This window comes from Rutidosis leptorrhynchoides, chromosome 11 (genome assembly GCF_046630445.1).
Source record: "Rutidosis leptorrhynchoides isolate AG116_Rl617_1_P2 chromosome 11, CSIRO_AGI_Rlap_v1, whole genome shotgun sequence".
Classification (NCBI taxonomy): domain Eukaryota; kingdom Viridiplantae; phylum Streptophyta; class Magnoliopsida; order Asterales; family Asteraceae; genus Rutidosis; species Rutidosis leptorrhynchoides.
Genome location: NC_092343.1, coordinates 34,060,197 through 34,085,694, shown reverse-complemented (window position 1 = coordinate 34,085,694; position 25,498 = coordinate 34,060,197). Strand labels below are relative to the sequence as shown.

Sequence of the window (25,498 nt, the reverse complement as noted above, 5' to 3'; positions counted from 1 at the left end):
AAATCCTTCCGGCGAAATATCGGAGTCCGGTTTCTTTAACTTCGAATCGAGAGGTGAGGACGTTCAAGTGTTCGAGAGAGATGTTTTCATCCTTGAGAGCCTCATCTTGGGCTACCCGAATTTGGCTATTAAGGTTTGTGTGGATGGTGATGTTTAAGGCTCGGACACGAAGAGGCACCGCTCTTTCTTTTCGACTTAAGGCATCGGCTACTACATTTGCCTTCCCGGGATGGTAACGAAGCTCGCAATCGTAATCGTTTAAGGTTTCAATCCACCTTCGTTGTCTCATGTTTAGTTGCTTTTGATCGAAAATGTGTTGGAGGCTTTTGTGGTCGGTAAAGATAGTACTCTTGGTCCCGTAAAGATAGTGTCTCCACATTTTAAGTGCAAAGACAACGGCTCCGAGTTCGAGATCATGTGTCGTATAGTTTCGTTCATGAATTTTGAGTTGTCGAGAAGCATAAGCAATGACTTTCGTTCGTTGCATCAATACACACCCAAAACCATGTTTCGAGGCATCACAATATACAACAAAGTCATCATTGCCTTCGGGAAGTGACAAGATAGGAGCGGTGGTTAGCTTCGTTTTCAAGATTTGGAATGCGGATTCATGTTCGGTCGCCCAGATGAATTTCTTTCCCTTGTGAGTCAATGCGGTTAGAGGACGTGCAACCAAAGAGAAGTTTTCGATGAATCTACGATAGTACCCGGCGAGACCCAAAAATTGACGAATGTGAGTAGGAGTAGTAGGAGTCTCCCATTTGCTAATGGCTTCGATTTTCGTTGGATCGACTTTAATACCTTGGTCACTTACAACATGACCAAGAAATTGAACTTCCTTCAACCAAAATTCACACTTGGAGAATTTGGCATAAAGTCGTTCTTGTCTCAAGAGTTCAAGCACAAGTCGGAGATGTTGTTCGTGCTCTTCTTCATTTTTAGAATAGATCAATATATCATCGATGAACACAATAACGAATTTATCGAGATACGGTTTGCACACGCGGTTCATAAGATCCATGAACACCGCCGGTGCGTTAGTGAGACCAAATGGCATGACGAGGAATTCATAACTACCATAGCGAGTCCGGAAAGCGGTTTTGGAGACATCTTCCCCCTTAACCCTTAATTGATGATAACCCGAGCGGAGATCGATTTTCGAATATATACAAGACCCTTGTAGTTGATCAAAGAGGTCATCGATGCGAGGAAGAGGATATCGGTTCTTAACCGTCAATTTATTTAGTTCACGATAATCAATGCACATTCGTAGGGATCCGTCTTTCTTTTTAACAAACAAAATCGGAGCGCCCCAAGGTGAATGGCTAGGTTGGATAAAACCACGATCAAGTAGTTCTTGGATTTGACTTTGCAATTCTTGCATTTCGGATGGGGCGAGTCTATATGGTGCACGTGCTACGGGTGCGGCCCCCGGAATAAGATCGATTTGGAATTCAACCGGTCGATGAGGTGGAAGACCCGGCAATTCGTCGGGAAATACATCGGAAAAGTCACTAACAATTGGCACATCATCGATATGCTTCTCATCGGACTCGACTTTCTTAACGTGGGCAAGGATCGCAAAACAACCCTTACGGAGTAGTTTTCTAACTTTAAGGCACGAAACGAGATTGAGTGTGGTGCAACTCTTATCGCCATAAACAATCAAAGGTTCACCATTCTCGATAGGAATTCGGATTGCGTTAAGATCACAAAGGATGTGAGATTTCATTTTGACTAACCAATTCATACCGATTATTACATCAAAGCTTCCTAGTTCCATGGGTATCAAGTCAATTTCAAATTCCTTACCCAAAATGTTTAACGCACACCCCCGGTAATATGTGTCGGCACTTAATAGTTTCCCGTTAGCCACTTCAATGGTATAAGGGGTATCTAATGGAAGAGGTGGAGTGCTAAAAGAATGAGTCAAAGTCTTGGATACAAAGCATTTATCGGCACCTGAATCGAATAAGCAAGAGACATAAGAATTGTTGAGGAGAAACGTACCCGTGACTAGTTCAGTGTCATCCCGGGCTTCCTCGGTGTTGATGTTAAAAGCTCGGCCGCGCGTGTTGGGGTTATCTTTCTTCTTTGGGCATGCATTTCTATAATGACCCGTTTGGCCACATTCGTAACAAGTGCCCGTCTTTGGTGCATTGGGCCACTTTCGAGCGACGGGAGTGGCACTTTTACAATCGTTGGCCTTATGACCAATTCCTTGGCACCGATGGCAAATTAGCTTACTACATTCGCCAAAGTGATGTTTGTTGCATTTGTTGCAAAAAGGTAGATTCCCGGCATAACCCTTCTTGCCGTCGAAAGTGAAAGATTTCTTGGCAAAGTTGTTGTTGCTTGATTGGGAGGGTTCCCACTTTCTTTTGTTGCCGCCCGATTTATCCTCGGCCTTAGGTGCCGGAACTACGATTTCGTCAACCGTTTCAATTAGTTGGCGAGCCATGTTCATAGCGGCTTGATGAGTAGTGGGTTTGGATGACATCACCCCTTGTTTGATGCTTTTTGGAAGACCGAGCATGTAGAGCTCAATCCTTTGAGATTCGGGGTTAACAAGATTAGGACACATCAAGGATAGTTCGGCGAAGCGTTGATTATAAGCTTTAAGATCGTTTCCGACCGCTTTCAAAGCTCTTAGTTCTTCCTCAAGCTTTCGGGTTTCTTCGCGCGGAAAATACTCAACAATCATCTTTTCCTTTAGATCGGCCCAAGAGAGGGCATGAGCTTCATCGGTACCCACCGATTGAACATAGGTGTTCCACCATGTTAGAGCAATTCCGGAGAAAGTGTGAGTGGAGTATTTGACCTTGTCTTGATCCCGGCAACCGCTTATGCTAAAGACGGCCTCGGTTTGTTCAAACCAACGAGTAAGCACAACCGGTCCCCCGGTTCCATCATAAGTGTGGGGTTTGCACCCCATGAAAGCTTTGTAGGAGCACCCTTCGCTAGAGTTACCGGCTCCTTGGTTGTTGTTGTTGTTGTTGTGGTTGTTATTATTATTGTTGTTGGATGAGTGACCGGCCATGGCCGCATCTACGGCGGTGGCTATCATCCGTTCGAGAGCTTGTTCGGGAGTTTCATTGCGGCGTACACGACGAGGAGCCATTGTTCCTTCAAGACACAAGAATATCATTGATTAGTATTCTCAATAATACTAACCGTGATATAGAATAAAGATAAAGAGAAGTTTTTCCTCGACTCACCTTAAATTCTTTATGTCATAATGTCGGAACGTTCATATGAGTCACCGTAATATAATCCCGGAAATTATATTACCCTGATTCATATGTGCATTCGACATCATTTCATATAGTCAAGGTGGCGCGTCAATCAAATTAAACAACGTGAGATTAAGATGAACTAAGAGTAGATATGAGTAGAAGCGTTCGAGTATAAATGCACAAGTAGTCAAGTAATTCCTACTTCAAGTCTATATGCCGGTTGTAGTCTAGACTCACCAATGTACCCTATGACTCGGGGTTGACACTAATGAACTCTAAATCCCTACAACCAACGCTCTGATACCATCTGTAGCGACCCGACCAAATCATGTTTGACGGTGCCGTCTACTTAGGTCCCGTTACGTGGTCATAAGTCTTTAAGACAAAGTTTGACCAAAATATGTCGCCTTCATTTCAAAATAAAGATTGTTCCCAAAGTTTACAAGAATTATTCAACCAATAGTTAAGTTACAACGTTATAATACGAATGAAATCTAGGCGACACGGTTTAAAGTAAAGTCAAAAGACGCTCCATGAAATGCACATATACTCGACATCCAATGCAAGTATCAAATAATGAGCGGAAGCATGTATCATGTATCGTTCAAGGTCCTGAGAAAAACATAGAAATCTGTCAACGAAAACGTTGGTGAAATCATAGGTTTAAGTAAGTAAGTACAAGTGAACCACAAGATTTGCATCAATGAAATAATAGTAATACATTCCAAAAGTTTGTTTCACGAGCACCCAATTATCAAAGCTTAACATTCCTTCCATTGTATACCCCATCACTTAGTGCTAGAACAAACACTGATTCTCGAAAATATATTTCATCCGTAGACGGTAGCGAACCGTCAAAGATGAGGGTTGTCAACCCATATGGCCATATAACATAAGTTCTCGCTTACACCCGGCAAGTGTAACTAATGATAATCGAATTGAGGATTTTTGTTCTAAACTCGTATGTTGAATGTTTGTTTTCCCGTTCTTGTGTTCACTTAGTTCAAAAGAATCGTTTATGTTTTCTCATCCCAATATAAGTTCAAAAAGAGTAAAAGTGGGACTATGATCTCACCTTGAGTGCACGAGTAGTAAAGTACTTCGACAAGTAAACGTGTGCAAAGAACAATGCTAGTCTTGACCTAAACAAATAGGTCGTATCAATAACGGTAAACACGATAGGTCAAAGATGTTCAATTAGTCCTATGGCTCGTTACGACTCGATTATTTAGCATGTGAAATCAAATTGTCAATTTTCATGCAAGATACAAGTATATAAACAAGTTAGGAAGGTTGCAAAATCATTTGGTTAAGTTTGACAAAAAGTCAAACTTTGGTCGGTCAAAGTCAACGAAAAAGTCAACACGTTCGGGTCGTGTCCCGAACTATTTTTCTGAGGTTTTTAATCATGTATGAACATGCTAGGACAGGTTACATGTGAATCGGAGGTGCGTAGCATAGCAAACATTATTCGAAAATTGACCAAGTTGGACAGACCCAAACGGCGCGCCGCGCGGGTATATGGCGCGCCGCGCGGGTACCTGTGCAGAGAATTCTGGCAGTTTTTAAGTTTTATGCACGAACCTAACTTCAAACAATCACCATTTATGATCCGCAAACAATCAAGACAAGTATCTTATACCGTTGGGAAGGTAATTTGACGAGGAAAACAACTAAACACATTTCATCAATCAATTTACCTATTACAACAACCAAAACCGCATCTAATGCTTAACATTAACCGCATACAAGTTCATAAATGCAATTCAATGATTCGGGCAACCAATTTACATGAATGATATGCCGTTTCGAAGGTAATCAAGCATACAATCCAACTAAACACTTACCAATAATAATCCATGGCATTCAATGCATCAAAAGTCCATTTCAAGTTCATCAAACCCTAACCCAAATTCACCAAAATCACTAATCAAGTTCATGAAGTTTTCTAAGGCAACCTACACATCAAATTGAAGCTAGTGATGCTAGTAACACAATTAAAACATCAACTTTTAACATCTAACAACATATGATCATCCAAAATTCAAGAACAACACACCAAAATTTAAGTTCATGCTAGTTACACTAAAACAACGAGATCGAGCATATAAATCATATATTCCTGTTAGACTTGAGCCATAGACACTAATTAACACTTTTATAAGTTAAAAACATCAAGAACACAAAATCTAGTGATTTTAGAAAGTTACCCAAATGAGATGAAGTTGGTACCAAAATGAAGAGGATGAAGAGAGGATCACGAATATGTAATTTATTTGGTTGCTAGCTCCTTAATCCGGATTTAGATGATGAATGAATGAATTTGGAAATTGGGTGTGTTCTTGCTAGAGAGAAAGAGAGAGAGAGTGAGAGATGAAAATGAATGGGTGAAAGGGGTTTGACCCTTTGACCTAGTCAAGGGTTTGATCCCTTGTCAAGTTTAGTCCCTCAACTTTCGTTCGGGTGCGGGAATTACCTAAACGAGATAATTTAAAACGCGTATCAACGGGAGATGTTATAAACATATAACGGACTTTATATTAGTATAACGGAAAAGTAAATGGAAAAAGGCGGGATGTTACAAGTCAATAGTATCTCATAGCATAATATGAACTCATTTATAAAAGCTTTTTCTTCATATTAGCGTTTTATAAGTTTAAATTCGGGTACTACCTACCCGTTAAGTTCATACTTAGTAGCTAATATACAATTCAACTACTACAATTCCATATGAAAAACTGATTATAATAATATATCACATACAAATATTCTTCAAACTTACAACTTCGCTATATTACATATAACATGAAATATAGTACACTATGATACAGGACAGTTTTGAAGATAAATCTAGTTAATACGCAAGTTGTTTAGCAAAGAAAATAAAGACACTTAATTCATAAGTCCAGAAACAAGTCATGCATTCTGGTTTTACTAAGACGACTTCCCATCCTTGGTCTTGTGGAAAATAACCGTTATGATCATTGGCTAGGCAGCAGGTTGTAATGTCGTCAAAAGGACGAGGGTTTCGTAATGTCCAACAGCCCCGTAATAATCTAAAAACCTTGTTTCTCACCCCAACTACTGAATCCGTCACTTGTGGGAAAGTTTTATTTAAAAGCTGCAATCCGATATTCTTTTTCTCACTTCGGTAAGAAGCGAACATCACTAACCCGTAAGGATAACATGCTTCTTTATGTTGCATGTTAGAAGCTCTTTCTAATTCATGAAATCCTATGTTGGGATATGTTGAGTCAAAATAGGTTCTTAACCCGTAGCGTAAAATTGTATTTGGGTTCCCCGCATTTAACGCTTTAAAGAAAACACGGCTTAACTTAAAGTCTCCCCAATGTGATATACCCCACCTATCAAAGGAAAGCCTTTTATAAACTAAGGCATTTCTGGAAAGTCTTTCAAATGTTTGACAAGTTAATTTCGCCATAACTAAATGTGCTGATGAATTCTGACCGACTCTAGACAAGATTTCCTCAATCATATCCTCTCGTAGGTCTTCTAAAATATTCGATTGTCTACCCTTAACGTCCATTTTGTTTTTATACTGTAAAATAGACAAGGATTAGATTCGTAATAACAAACAATACAAGCAATTTTTACATAGAACATAAAAGTAAAAGCACACTACAATACATTTATTACACAACATGCTCACACCCCTCTAATCTGAATCACTGGTTTCTTCTTCTTCGGACTTGGTTCTTTTTCCTAATTTTCTAGGGATATATGATGTTCCTCTAATACGAGCCGTCGTTTTTCACATTGGTTTAGAAAAACCTGGTGGTTTAGAGGTTCCCGGGTTATTGTCACGATATTGAAAATACGGGTGTTAACGGTACATATAAAGTTCATCGGGGTCGGAATCAGATTTCTCTATTTTGATGCCTTTTCCCTTATTATTTTCTTTTGCCTCATTAAATTGGGTCGAGGTAATTTCTATAACATCATTGGAATCCTCATCAGGATCCGATTGATCGAAAAATTGATAATTTTCCCAATATTTTGCTTCCTTAGCGGAAACACCATTGACCATTATTAACTTTGGTCCATTGGTTGGGGATTTTCTTTTATTTGACCGGTTTTCTGTGTTTCCTACTATTCCCCCCTCCGGAACCTCTTCTTCTTCCGGTTCCTCTTCTTCTGGTTCTTCTTCTTCCGGTTCCTCTTCTTCCGGTTCCGTTTCCTCTTTTTCCGGTTCTTCGGGAACTTGTGAATCTTGCCAATATATATTCGACTCTTCGTTATTATTAGGTGAGTCAATGGGATTTGTGCTAGAGGTAGACATCTATCACACAATATCAAACATGTTAAGAGATTAATATATCACATAATATTTACATGTTAATAATATATAGTTTCCAACAAAAATGTTAAGCAATCATTTTTTAAAGAGAACACGGTCGAAGTCCAGACTCACTAATGCATCCTAACAAACTTGATAAGACAAACTAATGCAAATTTTCTGGTTCTCTAAGACCAACGCTCGGATACCAACTGAAATGTCCCGTTTGTAGTGACACGAACTTTTCCATGTTTATATATATATTAAATGAAATTGTTATTTACATGATTAAGTGTTTCCAACATGTTAAGCAATCAAACTTGTTAAGACTTGATTAATCGAAATAGGTTTCATATAGACAATTGACCACCCAAGTTGACCGGTGATTCACGAACGTTAAAACTTGTAAAAACTATATGATGACATATATATGGTTATATATATAGTTAACATGATATTATGATAAGTAAACATATCATTAAGTATATTAACAATGAACTTCATTTGTAAAAACAAGACTACTAACTTAATGTTTTTGAAACGAGACATATATGTAACGATTATCGTTGTAACGACATTTAATGTATATATATCATATTAAGAGATATTTGTACATCATAATATCATGATAATATAATAATTTAAAATCTCATTTGATATTATAAACATTGGGTTAACAACATTTAACAAGATCGTTAACCTAAAGGTTTCAAAACAACACTTACATGTAACGACTAACGATGACTTAACGACTCAGTTAAAATGTATATACATGTAGTGTTTTAATATGTATTCATACACTTTTGAAAGACTTCAAGACACTTATCAAAATACTTCTACTTAACAAAAATGCTTACAATTACATCCTCGTTCAGTTTCATCAACAATTCTACCCGTATGCACCCGTATTCGTACTCGTACAATACACAACTTTTAGATGTATGTACTATTGGTATATACACTCCAATGATCAACCATATTGCTTCATAATTTTATGTCAACTATATATATATATGTCTATATATACCGCAGCATGTAGTTTTTACAAATTTGTAACGTTCGTGAATCGCCGGTCAACTTGGGTGATCAATTGTCTATATGAAACTTATTTTATTTAATCAAGTCTTAACAAGTTTGATTGCTTAATACGTTGGAAACATTTAGTCATGTAAATATCAATCTCAATTAATATATATAAACATGGAAAAGTTCGGGTCACTACACCCGAATTGTGTCGTTGCTGGTATTTTAATAGAAAAAGGTGTTGTGTTATTTTCCACTTAGTAAATCGAGAATGAACTTTGTGTGCGCGGTGATTATCTGTATTCTTTTTGTTCATCAACATTTTATGGCCGAGATCTTTATGCCTTGTGTGCGAAGGGAATACTTATTGTTATTAAAGATTTAGGTAAAGAAGATTATTCTCGAAAGATAGTTTAAAGTTTTGGTAAAGATTTACGTAATGAAGATTATTCTTCAGTGCAATTTTTCCTAATGACATGTCATCAAAGTCTTTTGTTAGTCACTACAACGGTAAACAATTCCGTAACATTGAGAGTTGGGAGAGGTAATGAGGGTAATTTCTGACAAGTGGTTGAAGTTTTGAATGGAATAATTTTTCAGATAAATGGGAGGAGATAGACAGTATTGGAAAACACGTGATTTATATTCGTGGTAAAATGTGTTTTTGCATTGAAGCTAAAAAGGCGGAAATGGAGAACAAGATCTTCTTCCCGAATCTACATCGGAAGAACAATAAGATATTTTGCTATTCACTCGAAACACAAAAGTATCATACATTTAATGGAAATAAGAGTTCAGAAAGCTACGAAGATTTGGTTGGAGCTATATATTACAAAAATGTTAATGCTTGGATTGAACAACTCGGAGTTAATTAGCTTATTTAGTTGATGTGACAGCTAGTTCTAGTGAGGAAACTTGTCATGGTTGGAAACATTTTCATAAACAACTACTAATTATATAATGTGAGGCATATACTTGACTCACTGAGCGAAAACTTGTATAGGGATGCACCCCTATACTCTAGGTTTTTGACAGTAAAATACCCTACCCATTACACTAGTTTTATTTTAGAAGAAAAAAAAAAGAAGTGGAGAGAAGCTAAAAAATTATTTCCGAGTTTTATTTAAGAGAGAAAGGAAATGAAATGAAATGAAAGAAATATATAGTCTTATTTTTCCTTTCAATTCCTTCCAAATTCAGAAGATTCCATTTCTTTTATTTTCCCTTCTTTTCATTTCATTTCTTTTATTTTCTCTACTTTTTCATTTCATTTCATTTCTTTTCTAGAAATCTCGGGAAAGAATGTAATAGATACCATTTTGTTTCGACATTGAACCACTTCTTTGAGAGTGTTACCTCGTACTATTATTTATAGTTTACATAGTCAACACAAAATAAGCTAGTGGTTAACGTCCTATATTATCATAAGAAATCTCAGATTTTACATTTTGAGGTGGCAATAAAAAGAATTAAAAATATCACGCAATAAACCAATTAGGACTCAGAGTAAATTTATTTGCAGTCACGAATAGACTGAACATGTAAATCACCTTCAATTTACATGTTTTATGGTTTTTGTAGGAACATAAAACCTTTTTTTTTTTTTTTTTTTTTTTTTTTTTACATTTTTTATGTTTTCTGCAGAAAAATAAAACTAAGAATGTGTTAGTAAAATTTAATCTGCATTTTTCTGTTATTAAAAGGGAGGTTATTTTTTTCTGCTAATATAACATAATTTATTAAAAAATTGTCTTCATGGAAAATAATGAAGTGCCCTGCTAAATGATAGAAACAAGATTAGCACGGAAGGCTCGAAACAAGTAAGTATCACAAATCAACACTAACTCCAATCAAACTTAACAGGGACAAAAAATGCTAAACTAAGCGAACAATCGAGAAAAAAATACAACATACAAAATGCAATGCAAAAACATACAACATAAAATAAGAAAATCACCATACAAAAAAAAGTGAAACAAATACAACAAACCTATACCGAATTAACCAACTTTGGCGGAGCCTTTTCGGTTCCTCTCATTCAGACGAGACGTAATCCCGTCCACTTTGAAAGAAAGTTACATATGTTAGCAAAATTTGAAACAGTTAATATAGGCCATTGGATTAAGCATCCCCTATAACACCTAACCTTTACAAATTAATCTTGCATAAGCAACGTTCCACCATTTTTTAACCGATTTTAATAAAACCCTACACTATTGATAACATAAACGTACGTTGGTAATAATAACATTGAAATGAGGTGGTTCTGCTTCGCTGGACTTCGTGAAAAATTGAGTGGTTTAATAAAACAATAATACCCTTGTTACTATTCCCACCGACACCGACTATAACAATTTTATATAAGTATCATTTGCCGAACCCGCTTTGCTGGGCTAAAGAGACATAAAAAATTGCAGGTAAAACTAGAAAGTAATAAAAATAAGTACTTTTATAATATTTCTTAAATTATGTATTTATATGTGGAAAATTGGGATGGTGGGAATACAAATATACACTTGAATTCTACGGAGTTAAATACTGTAAAATGAAATACGGAGTAGGTCAAAAAATTTGAACCTCAATATAAAACCTCCATTTTCAGCCCCCGTTCACATCTGTAAACCCTACTTCTCACTCCCAAAAACACTACTCTCTCTCTCTGCAGATCTAAAACACTCAAATCACCGGCTAAAATGAGAGAAATTTTACATATTCAAGGAGGACAGTGCGGAAACCAGATCGGAGCTAAGTTTTGGGAGGTAGTGTGTGCGGAGCACGGGATCGACGTTACCGGAAAGTACACCGGCGATGCGGAGTTGCAGCTTGAGAGGATCAATGTCTATTATAACGAAGCGAGTGGCGGAAGGTTTGTTCCACGCGCGGTGCTTATGGATCTGGAGCCAGGAACGATGGACAGTCTCAGATCTGGAGCGTACGGACAGATATTTAGGCCGGATAACTTTGTATTTGGTCAGTCTGGTGCTGGTAATAATTGGGCGAAAGGACATTATACTGAAGGTGCTGAGTTGATTGATTCAGTTTTGGATGTTGTTAGGAAGGAAGCTGAGAACTGTGATTGCTTGCAAGGTATATATCTATTCGTATTGGTATACTTATTGGTTTGATTAAGTTCGTCATCCTTTTGCTGAATGATTTTTAGTTTGAAGCAGAAATGATGGATCTGTTATCTGCATCTGACCTTTGATAGATTTCTATATGAATTTGTTTTGTGAAATCTTATACAATTGATTGATTTATTTTTGCTTATCTATACTAGTGCGTTATGTAGTTGTAATTAGTATAAATTGCTTTGAATGTCGTGATATTAGATGGAGTATGTGATTTGACTTACATGTGTGTATAAATTATAGATCTGTTATTGTTTACCTCAGATCTCATATTATGCTAATTTTGATAATGAATTAGATTGACTAACTATTTGATAGTATATGATCTCTTATTCAAATACATTGTTCATTGTTAAAATGCCAAATGAATTTGTTTCTAACTAGAAGTGTGTCAATAGTTTTGAATGTTTTAAATTTCTTGATATGAAATATTTAACTCTTCCTTTTCGTGTTTTTGTGTGTGTGTGTGTGTGTGTGTGTGTGTGTGTATATATATATATATATATATATATAATATATATATATATATATATATATATATATATATATATATATATATATATATATATATATATATAATTGGTATATTTTAAGTTATGGATTAGTTCATTGTGCTTACTAATCATTGTACTTACTAATCAAAGTCTGCTGTTGTAAGTAGCTTAATATCATCTGTGAATTTATAACACTGTGATGTGCTGTGTAAGGTTGTTTCACGTGATTATTTAAATTTAATCTTTTTATTTTGTTCAATCAGCTGATCATTAGAATTTATACTAATTGATTGTTTTTTATTTGCAGGTTTTCAGGTATGTCATTCTCTTGGAGGTGGAACAGGATCAGGAATGGGTACACTTTTGATTTCAAAGATCAGAGAAGAGTACCCTGACCGTATGATGATGACCTTTTCCGTATTCCCTTCACCAAAGGTTTCCGACACTGTTGTGGAGCCTTACAATGCCACCTTATCTGTTCACCAACTCGTTGAGAATGCTGACGAGTGTATGGTTCTTGATAATGAAGCTTTATATGATATCTGCTTCAGAACTCTCAAGTTAACCACCCCTAGTTGTAAGTGTTGTCTCTTTCAATAAACAATTTATTGATAATGATTTCTATAATGCCTGATGTAGCTAACTATATACTTTTTTGTTACAGTTGGTGATTTGAACCATCTCATTTCTGCAACCATGTCTGGAGTAACTTGCTGTCTAAGGTTTCCTGGTCAACTCAACTCTGATTTAAGAAAGCTTGCTGTGAATCTAATCCCATTCCCGCGTCTTCACTTTTTCATGGTTGGTTTTGCTCCCCTTACATCTCGTGGGTCCCAGCAGTACCGTGCGTTAACTGTACCCGAGCTCACCCAACAAATGTGGGATGCTAAGAACATGATGTGTGCTGCTGACCCGAGGCATGGGCGATACTTGACAGCTTCGGCCATCTACCGTGGCAAAATGAGCACTAAAGAAGTTGACGAGCAGATGCTTAATGTCCAAAACAAGAACTCGTCTTACTTTGTTGAGTGGATCCCAAACAATGTTAAGTCTACTGTTTGTGACATCCCACCAACTGGTTTGAAAATGGCGTCAACTTTCATCGGAAACTCGACATCCATTCAAGAGATGTTTAGGCGAGTGAGCGAGCAGTTTACTGCTATGTTTAGGAGAAAGGCGTTTTTGCATTGGTATACGGGTGAGGGTATGGATGAAATGGAGTTCACTGAAGCTGAGAGCAACATGAATGATCTGGTTTCAGAGTATCAGCAGTACCAGGATGCAACTGCTGATGAAGAGGGCGAGTATGAAGAGGAAGAAGAGTACGATGAAGCTTAAGAAACAACATAAGGTTATTATTATTGAAATGAAGTGTTGGTTTTTATGTAGTTTTTGAGCTGTGACTACAATCTATGGTTGTAGTCTTTGGCTGCTGCTGTATTGTGCGAAACGCTGTAGGAAAGAAAACTGGTGTAGTGTAATTTGCTTTACTGGAAGGTTTGGGTTTTATTTGTGTATTTGGATGCCAAATTCTGTAATATTTCCCTTTTGTTAAATCTTTATTTGGGTGATTTTCTATTTTTTAAAAAAAGTTTTTCTAATTATGTTTCATGTAAACAAGACTCACCTCTAGGAACTGAACTTTTTTGAAGACAGATTTAATTTTCTAGGTTTTTGAGAGTTGATTATGAAGGATGAACTTAAAGAAGCACAATAATGGAAATTAGTTTACCCTCATCTAGTCATGCCACACCCCTATTGATAAAGGGAATGAATAGTATTGACTTTTGAGGTCAAAGTTAGCCTTCAAAGAAATTAGCTTATTAGCATACATGAAGAAGTCTTTCAATCTTGAGTTTCACAGTATCCAGTGTTCTCCATTCACGTGACTTGTAATTATGCCTGGCAAACGGGTCAAATTGGGTCGGTTTGAGTAACGGGTCAAAATAGTTTTGGGTTGAAATGAGTCATAGGTCAAACGGGTCAATTTTTTAAACGGGTCAAAATGGGTCAGGTTGGGTTGGGTAACGGGTTGAAACGGGTCACAGGTCAGTTGGGTCAAATGGGTTACATCGCTTGTTTTACATTTATTATATTATTTTAGTTATTATTATTTATTATATATACATAACAACTATTAATATACATAATAAATGATATAACCATGAATGCTTTCATAAATTTTTGACTGATGAAACTTTTTGTGCTCGACTCATTAGACCCATTCACAAAACTCATTAGACCCATTTTTTATTTATTGATCTTTGAGTATTGATACCCATTAGACCCGTTCCTTCATTTTTTGTATAGGACTCAATAGGTTGGAGAGAAACTCATTTGGATCTTTTTTAAGTTTTGATTTACATTGTTAAGCTTAATTTTTCTCAAGACCCAATTGACCTGAAAGCTTGACCCATTTGACCCGAATTTGAGTGTATGGGTCACAATTGCCAGGTCTACTTGTAATTAGGGATGACAATGGATCGGATATGGATCGGGTGATGCCGTATCCATATCCATATCCATTTAGTTTTTGTTCATCCATATTCATATCTATATCCATTTAATTTTTGTTCATCCATCCATATCCATATCCACTGGATTAAGCGGGTTAATGGATATCCAATGGATGTTAAAAAATTGTTATAATATTCCCTAATATGCGATGAAAACAAAAACGTAATATAATGAAAATAAATATTACATGACCATAATTAAAATTTATTCACAAGACGTGTGATATTTGTCGAAGGTAGAACACAATTTGTTGAACTTGCTATTAAACGTAGATTATGAAAGAGTAAAAATATAATTTGTATGTTTATTTTGTTAAATATACGTGTTTTATTGTAATATATATAGTTATTTAATTATAAATTTGAAAGCAAAATGTAAATCTAACGGTAAATGTATTTTTAATAGTAAATATGTATACATATATCTATATTTATGTATTTGTATATGTATTTCGGGTTTTAATGGATATATCCATGGATGAAATTTTTCATCCATGTCCATATCTATATCCATTTAGGTTCACCCATATCCGTATCCATATTCATTTAGGTTCATCCATATCCATCATGTAGAGGGTGGATCGGATGGATATCCATCGGATCGGGTGGTCATTGCCATCCCTACTTGTAATGTAGCATGTAGGTTATTTTATACATTACATGCTTGATGCCTGTATACTTATACTTTTACAGATGTTTTTTGAGGTGAAATTGGGTTATCACGTTTTTACACAAGTCTAACGTGGTGTGTTATGTTCTTTTTCAGTTCATTATGCCTTTTGGGTTAATTGTAATTTGCACCTAACTACTTGTTTTTAATTTTTTCGTAGTGTTGAAATTTGTACACATTTTCTCTAAACTTACAGTTTTATAGACCGTCCTGCTTTAGCCCAACGATTCGATGTCCTTATATGGCTGCAAACGAGAAGAATTTATACGATAATCAGTGTAAACGAATAAACTGACAAGGTTTCATTGTTAAAGCTACACGGATAGGTTGAACATTTTTACTCAATGTACGCGGCCTAATCGGGTTATTCCTTAATCGTTTTCGTCGTTTCGCTGGCCATTTTAATACATACTGCTTGTGATATTTGAACCTAACCTAAGCATCTTGTGACAATCTTATGATCCCAAACAATAGACTATTGGTTATAATAAGATAAGATAGTAGTCATAAAGAAACCCCATCACGCAATTTTTCGTCAAGGTGATGTTAACTTCAACCGATTTGTTGTGGGCAATGATAAATCTCCCACAAATGTTGTGGATAATGACAAATCTCTCAAATTAACTTGTTATACTGTACTGTATAGTATATCAATTCCTACGTATAATAGGAAACAATTAAGGGTTCAAGTGTTCATCAAAGGGGTTAATCACTTTGTCTATTAGAAAAGGGGTTAATTACTTTTGTCTGTTAGAAAGGGGTTAATGATATCGAAGATCACTTTCCGTTTGTAATATCCCTATTTCTTAATTGGGCTTTTGACCCAAGTTTCTTTAATTAGAATTATATCCAATGGGCTGAATCTAACCATATTATCCACCAAATAATAAAATTAATATACGGAGTAATTTTTATTTTCTAAAAAAAGGTAAAAGGGCCCACAAGTCTTCTTTGTCTGACAAACTTATGAACAAAAGAAAGAAAACTGTAAATTGTTATAATTCACTAGGCTTATAACTACCTTTAGTGGTTCTTGACTGTAGAAGGTATATAGAGATAGAGATACTGTAAAACTGAGAAAACAAAGGTTGAACAAAAGGTATGAGTAATTGGTTTTTTATTTATAGAAAAATGTACAATGAGAGTTTGGTGGCATTTGGAATCGAGAGAGAGAGAGTGTTTTTGTTAACCAAAAAAATACATACCATAAACTCTAACTCAACACACCTATTTATACTCAAAAAAAATATACTATGCAATATCTATAATAATAATAAAATTATCATCCAATTATTACTTTTATAACACTCCCCCTTGGATAATAATTTTATTAGTGAATAACTAGTACTGCCTCGTTAAAAACCTTGCTAAAGAAAACCCTTTGGGATAAAACTTTAGCTAAGGGAAAAAGAGTGCAGCATAGAGTTGACTCCCCCTCAAGTAGGCAACGCCTGAGTTGTTACATCTTCTGAACATGCCTCATGCCAATATTATGAACGTGTGTTCTGAAAATAGCAGTTGGAAGTGCTTTGGTGAAAAGGTCAGCAGAGTTTTTGCTGGACTGAACATATCTCATTTCAATCTGGTTGTCCTTAATGAGATTTTGAGTGTATGAGAAGAATCTAGGGGGTATGTGTTTTGTTCGGTCACTTTTGATATACCCTTCTTTCATCTGTGTTATGCAAGCTACATTATCTTCATAGATAGTTGTTGAACTTTTATTGCGTTCTAGTCCACAAGAATCAGTAATGAGTTGTGTTATTGATCTCAACCAAAAACATTCCCGACTGGCTTCATGTAATGCAATTACTTCGGCATGATTTGATGATGTTGCAACAAGTGTTTGTTTTTTGAGAACGCCATGATATTGCGGTACCTCCATTTAGGAATACATATCCATTTTGAGATTTAGCTTTATGTGGATCAGATAAATAACCTGCATCTGCATAACCAACCAAATCTTGTTTTGATTCGTTAGAATAAAATAATTATAAATCAGTAGTTCCCCGAAGGTATCAAACTATTTGTTTGATCCCATTCCAATGTCTTTTGGTAGGGGCTGAGCTGAACCTTGTCAACAAATTAACTGCAAAAGAAATGTCAGATCTTGTATAATCTATAAGATACATAAGAACCTCAATTGCACTAAAATATAGAACTTCCGATCTGTTAAAATTTTCATGATCTTCGCAGGGATGAAATAGATCAGTGTCAATATTGAGTGATCTAACAACAATGAGTTTGTCTTTAAAAAAAATGTTTTAAAATCTTTTTGGTATAAGTTGTTTGATGTACAAGTAAACCATTAGGCATATGCTCAATTTGCAATCCAAGGTAATACTTGGTTTTTTCAAGATCTTTCATTTCAAAATAATTCTTTAGAAGTTGAATGATTTCATAGATCTCTTTATTTGTTCATATGATGTTAAGAACATTGACATAAACAACTACGATCTCATATCCGAACATTGTTTTTATAAAACATACGTGCAAAATAAGTTTATATTTATACCCTTTTTTTTATCAAGTAGTCATTTAATCGGTTATACCACATACGTCCCGTTTGTATAAACCCACTTAGAAATCTTTGTGATTTAATGGAATATATTCCCTTGGGTTTTACATTAGATGCTTATGATACCTTAACCCTTTAGGTATATTCATATATATCACTATTAAGTGATCCATACAGATAAGTAGTAACAACATTCATGAGATGCATTTAAATAACTACCAGGTTGATTAAGTATCTAATAAGTAATTGTATCCATTACAGGAGGATAATTTTTCCTCCTAATTCATTTCTGGTCTTTGTGGGAAATATTGAGTTACAAGTCTAGTTTTGCCTTGTAACTTCATTTGCACATTTCTTTTCGGATAAAAATTCATTTGTATCCCATACGTTTCACATCTTTAAAAGTGATAACGATTGATCCGAAAACTTTTCTTTTATCGAGCGATTCTAATTCAGCTCTTATTGCTCCTTTCCATTGAGCTCAATCATGTCCATTTTGTATATTCAATGACAGATTTTAGTTCCAGATCATCATCTTTATTCATGATGTCATCGTAACATTATATGAAAATATCTCATAGAGATTTTAGTTTCATTTCGGTTCCATAATATTGCATAATTTATCGCAATTTTAGTATTTACATTTACCAATATCCTCTGCAGAAGGAATATTGATTTGTGGTTCTTCTTGAACACTTTCTCTTACCTCATTATCAGCTGATTTTCTTTTTCGAGGATTTTTATCTTCGGAACCAATTGATCTTCCACGTTTGATGCGTGGCAAAGACTCAACAGTGACATTATTGCCAGCTTTTGGAATTTCAGTTCGAGCTGGAGCATTTATCGCTGGTATATATGATTTAGTCACTTTTTTATATCTGTAAATGCATAAAGTAATTAATTTGCAAGTTCTTGCATATGCATTATTTTTGGACTTTCGTTTCACATTCTTTTTTGCGAGTTCAATATACCTTAATTGATGTTCACATCATGAAGCATCATTTTATTTTTTATTTTTATTTCTCCCCCTAATCTAGGGAACAATGTTTTATTAAAATGACAATCAGCAAAACGTGCTGTAAAAACATCACCCATCATGGGTTCAATATATCTTATGATTGAAGATGTTTTATATCCAAAATATATTATCATCTTTCTTTGAAGAACCATTTTATTGTGTTGTGGTGATATAATTGGAACATACACTGCACAACCAATGTTTTAAGGTAGAAAATATTTGGCTCTTGGCCAAAATCAAGTATTAAGTGAAAATATTTACGACTTTCACATGGTATAATGCGAATTAATGTCGCAGCATGTAAATTTACATGTCCACATATAAATATTGAGAGATTTGTACTCATTATCAATTGTCTAGTTATTAGCTGTAAGCGTTTATCTATTGATTCAGCTAAACCAATTTTGTGTATGCACATGAGCAACTGGATGTTCAACAACAATCCCTGTAGATATATAATGATCATTAAATGCTTGAGATGTTAACTCACCAGCATTATCAAGTCTGATTCTTTTAATGGTGTAATCAGAATAATGTGTTCTCAATTTAATAATTTGTGCAAGAAACTTTGCAAATGCCATATTACGGCTTGATAACATACAAATATGAGACCATCCGCTAGATGCGTCTATTAGAACCATGAAATATCAAAATGGTTCATATGATGGATGAATTGGTTCATATATCTTACCTTGAATTCTTTCAAGAAACATTTGTGATTATTTTTCACAATATACTTTTCATTAATCACCATATGTGCTTTCCATTAATCACCATATGTGTTTTTTTTTTTTTTTTTTATAAATCACCATATGTGTTTTTTTTTTATCATATATCCTTTTCACCATATACGCTTTTAATCATATGCGCTGTGTTTTTCACCATATGCGCTTTTAATCATATGCGATTTTCATCATATGCGTTGTGCTTTTCATCATATTCGCTTTTTATCATATGCGCTTATCATATGCGATGCGCTTTTTATCATATGCGCTTTTTTATGTGAATAGTAAATTAAGTAATTTCGTTTTACTATTCATATGAATTAATTTAGATTTACTATTTTGTTAATTGAGTAATATATATATACATCATATACTTGTGACTCCGAAGGCTCAAATGAATTTGACCATATAGTTATACGTTGTACCTTGCACATTAATTTTCAGTAGAAGCTTTAGATGCATATTATTTTCAGTAGAAGCTTTAGATGCACTTTTTTTTAATCACCAAATACCACAAACACTTTGTTTGCGTTTGTTCATAGTCATCAATGAAAACCATTTTCTTTAATTTTATTTTATACAATAAAATTAACGCATCATTATTCTTTTCAAAAACAATAATCTATTGTTATTGTTCACTTGTGCCATGTTTAACAACAAAAGTCAACAACCTCTGTCTTGTTTGTTGTGGCAACCAAAAACAACCTTTGCTTTTGTTACCGAGAATCCAAGACCAAAAAACAATTAATTTTTAATTAATCTTTTATCAAAACCATAAATGATTTTATTGATCTACGTTGATATGGCCATAAAGAATTGACGGCTGACCTACTTTTGTAAGTGTATTTCGGCTATCATCCCGAAAACGCACAACGACCTTTTTTTTTATGAACTATTTGTTTCATATCTAGCTTAGGCAATTATTGTGAACATTTGGTCCCTATAAGAGCATTTATTTTTAGACTTTTAGTTGATTTGTACTTGTCACAATTAGGGATAGCACCCGCGGGTCGTGGATGCGGATCCATTGGATCCATCACCCGTACCCGCGGATTTTTTTTAAGAGACATCCAATTGAACTCTTGTTCGTTGAAACAATTTGACTATATTTTTACTCCCCATTATTAAACGGGCCATTTTGATGCACACTCTTAAAAAAATAATTTATTTTTTAAGTTTTATTATTCAACCTCCTTTTTTCAACGGTCACGTTTTTAACAAAACATTTGACAAGTTTGGAAAAAAGTTTTTTATTGATTATCATCAAAAGTTTTCTATTGTCACTCTACTGGATGGAATTATGGCATACAACCAAAATTGCAACCCAACACTACATAAGAACAAAAAGGTTGTTTTTAATTATCATATGTATATGTGTTAAACTCGGAATAATAATAACTTATTTTAGAAAATTAACATAAGACATGTTGAAACATTTTTGTCACATTTAGCTCATCAAGTCTAATACTTATCATTGATAGATTTTATCACGTCCAGGAGATGTTTACTTTTTTCTTGTATTAAGTCCTACTTTCATTTACCTTTGTTTGGAAAAAAGTTTTTTTTTTACTTTGCTTTCCCCCTTTCTGTAAAACTCATTTAAACACTTTCTTTATTTTTTTTTTTTTAAAAAAAACTTCCCTTTTTTTACGTTACCCGTAAATTATAAATATTTAAAAAAAACTTTTTGTTTAAATTTTTTTTCTAGTTTTTAAAAGGCCACTTGACCAATTTTTTAATTCTTTCACAACACCTGATATCGTGATCGTGACCTTTCACCAAAGCAAGAGATATTCTTGATAAACTAAACACGGACTCGTGTTTGAAATTGTCGGCCACAAAAAAATTCATTTGATAAAAGTATATATTTTTTTTAGTTATAGAAGGAGACCACTTCATTTTCAATACTTCATTTTTGACAAAAAAACTATTCCATTTTACCATCCCCTTTTTTTTTTCTTACTTTAACTTTTAAGATATACTTTTAATAAAAATACAAACTACTTTTTCTTATTTTAACTTTTAAGATTTACTTTTAATAAAAATACAAACTACTTTTTGTATTTTAACTTTTAAGATTTACTTTTAATAAAAGTACAAACTACTTTTTCTTATTTTAACTTTTAAGATTTACTTTTAATAAAAATACAAACTATTTTTTTATTTTAACTTTTAAAATTATAAATTTAAGAATAAACATTAGTATGCATGAAATAAATAATGATTAATTGCATAAGTAATCATAAATGTTAGATAACATATAAAGACCCCGTCGTATTCGTATTGATCGGAATTAATCTCGACCCATGGTACCGTGTTGTCAAATGACGTGTTGCGTACATAAAGTACCGTGTTGTCAAATGACGTGTTGCGTACAATCATGAGGTCTTATTAACATAAATATAAATGTTAGTGAAGTTAATAAGAGTTAGATTACAGAAAATATAATTCTGGTGGTATAACCGACCATATATAACTTAAATAACATAAATATAAATGTTAGTGAAGTTAGTAAAAGTTAGATTACAGAAATATAATTCAGGTGGTATAACCGACCATATATAACTTAAATAACATAAATATAAATGTTAGTGAAGTTAGTAAAAGTTAGATTATAGAAATATAATTCAGGTGGTATAACCGACCATATATAACTTAAATAACATAAATATAAATGTTAGTAGTCCAAAATTTGATATATTCGAGTCTGAAAATTATTAATAATTTCATACCTTGATTAGTGATTCGTGATCGTTTGAGATATCTTTTAATTACACTAAGCTTTTCGTGCTGATAACGTGTTATAATTCAGTAGGCTTATAACTACCTTTAGTGGTTCTTGACTGTAGAAGGTATATAGAGATAGAGATACTGTAAAACTGAGAAAACAAAGGTTGAAAAAAAGGTATGAGTAATTAGTTTTTTATTTATAGAAAAATGTACAATGAGAGTTTGGTGGCATTTGGAATCGAGAGAGAGAGAGTGTTTTTGTTAACCAAAAAAATACATACCATAAACTCTAACTCAACACACCTATTTATACTCAAAAAAATATACTATGCAATATCTATAATAATAATAAAATTATCATCCAATTATTACTTTTATAACATAAATCCTTTTATTATTTTCCGTTTTATTTCAACACTGACACTCACCCACTTACCTATACATACGTACATACCACCATTTCTACACTACTCAAATTCCCCAAATGCCTTCAACAATCGACAATTTCAACACCATCCAACCACCTTCCTCCGGAACCTTACCTCATCCACCTCGCCGGCGCCGGCGCCGTCCTCGTTCTGGCCATCGACGGCGTCCATCTCATGCAGAACCAGCTGCTGTAGCTGCTGACGGCGGCGGCAGTAGCTTTGGACTATCTGATTCCGACGCCCAGTCGTCGGCGCAGATTGACTCTTCCGTCGCCGGAGATGAATGTGGATCTTCTGGTATCTTTTCGTTTAATCATAGTCGTATGGAATCATCTTGTGATGAAATTGATTTGGAGAGTGGTGAACTGGAAATGAAAGTGCATTTTTTAGTGAAGAATGATATGCAGTGTAGAATTTGTCACTTGAATTTTGAATGTAACGGTGGTGATTCGTCGGTGGATTACGACGGTGATGGCGGTGGTGATGGTTTCATTGAGTTAGGGTGTAATTGTAAAGGGGATTTGGGAACTGCTCATAAACAATGTGCAGAAACATGGTTCAAAATCAGAGGAAATATGTAAGTCTTCATCTAATATACATTACATAATATTATTAATATTATTAATTATATTTATATTTATATTTATATTTATATTTATATGTCTGTATAGGAGCGATGAACTATCTTTTACTACATTTGATAGTTGATACAGTTGACTTTAGGTTTGACTATTGCTGTAAAAAGAATTTGACAAAGGTTTAGGTTTACGAGTACTAATTGACATTTTGTGCAGCCACCTGAAATTCTCCCTTTTTAAGTTTAAAAAAATAATGCACAATTAACAATTATCAGATTAATAACTATATTGTAACTTGATTTATAAGTCAATCATATTTGAATTTTTAAGCTTGGATACAATTGAAATGTCACAATTTTTACATTATTGAACCTTTCTTATTTATAATTTAATAAATAAATTAGACACTATTAAGTTTCAAGAAATAGTTCTGTTAATCAAGATGTTGATGTGTTGAATAATTAGTTTTGTCATTTGTTGATCATTTGCCTACCCTCTTGGTGTCTAATCCTAATTTTTTTAATTATTATATACGCGTGACATAAAAAGTAGGCTAAATGTATGCTAATAATTAGTCCGTGATAATATGAAAAAACATCTTTTTAGCTACTTAAAAAGCCAAATCAATGAGCATGTCTTATTTGAGATGATCTCGTTTATTTTGATTTACAGTTGGTGTGAATTTTGAATTCGAATTAAGTTCGACATCATGTTTGATGATGCACAGGCGATCAACAATAATATAAGTACAACCTACTCTTGGATCTATATGTATGGTAATCTACTCATAAGTCATGGTAATGGAATCTTGTTTGTTAAGATGTGAGGTTACCTAACCTGAAACAACTTATATGTGTTTTATTTATGCTATAATAAAGAATATTATGTATATTTATTTATATTTTATATTATATGCCTACCTAATTTGTTTTAATTTGTTTATAATTTGTGAGCTCTATATATTTTTGCCAATTATCATATGTATGGCATCTTCCCTGTTTCTCTCGCCAATTGTCATATTTATGCTACTATTGAGGTTGTATTATGTCTTTGCTATTGCTTGTGCTAATTGAAGGTTTTCGAGGCCTCGTTTCGAAAAATATTTGAGACAAACCGCCTACGGCAGTTTGCCAACAGATAGATCTCGAAAAAATACACGATTTAAAAAAAAGACGACTAAATCGCTCAAAAATGTGTTTTTCGGCCATGAATTATTATCAAAACGAATCTATAGTCAAATATAAACCTGACTCTTGTACACTTGTTTCTCAAGTCCTATCCAGGTTTTTATCATCAATCAATATCAATATCAATATCAATATATATATTTGATTGATGGGGGCTAATCAAGGGGGAGCACTTTTTTAGGAGAAATGGAAATAAATTCTTAATTTTCACTAATTCTGTTTGCCTAAAACTGCATATAATTTTGTCTTTCGAGATAATTAATGTGTTAAATATGATTATACAAATATATAATTATAAATGTAAACTAGATCTTTGAACAAAAGTAATGTACTTTGGACGACTTTCAATTTGTTTGACTTGTTCCATTAAACATTTTGGTTTGAGGGTTGGACCAATTCAATATTTTTAGATAAACAACCCCCCAAATTGACCCATAGTAAATGTAACCAAGTGTATATTTACTAATGTACCACATGAAAGAGTTAATTTTGACTGTTCTAATGTTTCTGCGCTTAATATATTTTAATGACCCAGGACCTGTGAGATCTGTGGTATCACGGCACAAAATGTCGGTGGGGATCAGACAAATGAGACGAGCAACGCTAACAATGAAACTGAGCGATTGGACCGATCAGTCACAGCACCCATGGTGGTCCCTACCGAGGCACGGACTTTCTGGCGGGGCCGCAGAATCATAAATATCTTGCTGGGTTGCATGGTTTTAGCATTCATCATTTCTTGGCTATTTCGATTTAATTTATTGCCTTAATTTTTATTATTTGCCGAGAAAAAAAAGAGTTTTGAGAGGAGGCTATATATGTTTCTCGATGTTTAAATAAATCAGATCAACGGTCACATAAATGAAATCAGATCAACGGTCACATAAATGTATATACTTTCAAATCCGGAAGTATAACCTTAACAAGATTTTCGAGTACAATCAGAATGAAAT

General features: G+C 34.2%; 2 protein-coding genes across 2 annotated transcripts; both read left to right on the top strand.

Annotated features, from left to right (window-relative positions):
- Positions 1-11,189: 11,189 nt before the first annotated feature.
- Positions 11,190-13,742, top strand: LOC139877506 (tubulin beta-2 chain-like). The gene is made up of 3 exons (XM_071864939.1): positions 11,190-11,643; positions 12,486-12,755; positions 12,843-13,742. Exons 1-3 carry the CDS (start codon positions 11,250-11,252, stop codon positions 13,514-13,516), a joined length of 1,338 nt encoding a protein of 445 aa, XP_071721040.1. The 5' UTR covers positions 11,190-11,249; the 3' UTR covers positions 13,517-13,742.
- A 9,094-nt stretch (positions 13,743-22,836) lies between these two features.
- On the top strand, positions 22,837-25,339 carry LOC139874443 (uncharacterized). Its single transcript, XM_071861876.1, has 2 exons — positions 22,837-23,357; positions 25,081-25,339. The coding sequence occupies exons 1-2, from the start codon at positions 22,837-22,839 to the stop codon at positions 25,313-25,315; spliced, it is 756 nt and encodes a 251-aa protein (XP_071717977.1). The 3' UTR covers positions 25,316-25,339.
- Positions 25,340-25,498: the final 159 nt, after the last annotated feature.

Coding starts and splice junctions, on each gene's coding strand:
- LOC139877506 (XM_071864939.1), top strand. CDS start 11,250: ATGAGAGAAATTTTACATATTCAAGGAGGACAGTGCGGAAACCAGATC. Junction 11,644..12,485: donor GAACTGTGATTGCTTGCAAG/GTATATATCTAT, acceptor TTTTATTTGCAG/GTTTTCAGGTATGTCATTCT. Junction 12,756..12,842: donor CAAGTTAACCACCCCTAGTT/GTAAGTGTTGTC, acceptor TTTTTGTTACAG/TTGGTGATTTGAACCATCTC.
- LOC139874443 (XM_071861876.1), top strand. CDS start 22,837: ATGCCTTCAACAATCGACAATTTCAACACCATCCAACCACCTTCCTCC. Junction 23,358..25,080: donor TTCAAAATCAGAGGAAATAT/GTAAGTCTTCAT, acceptor TTAATGACCCAG/GACCTGTGAGATCTGTGGTA.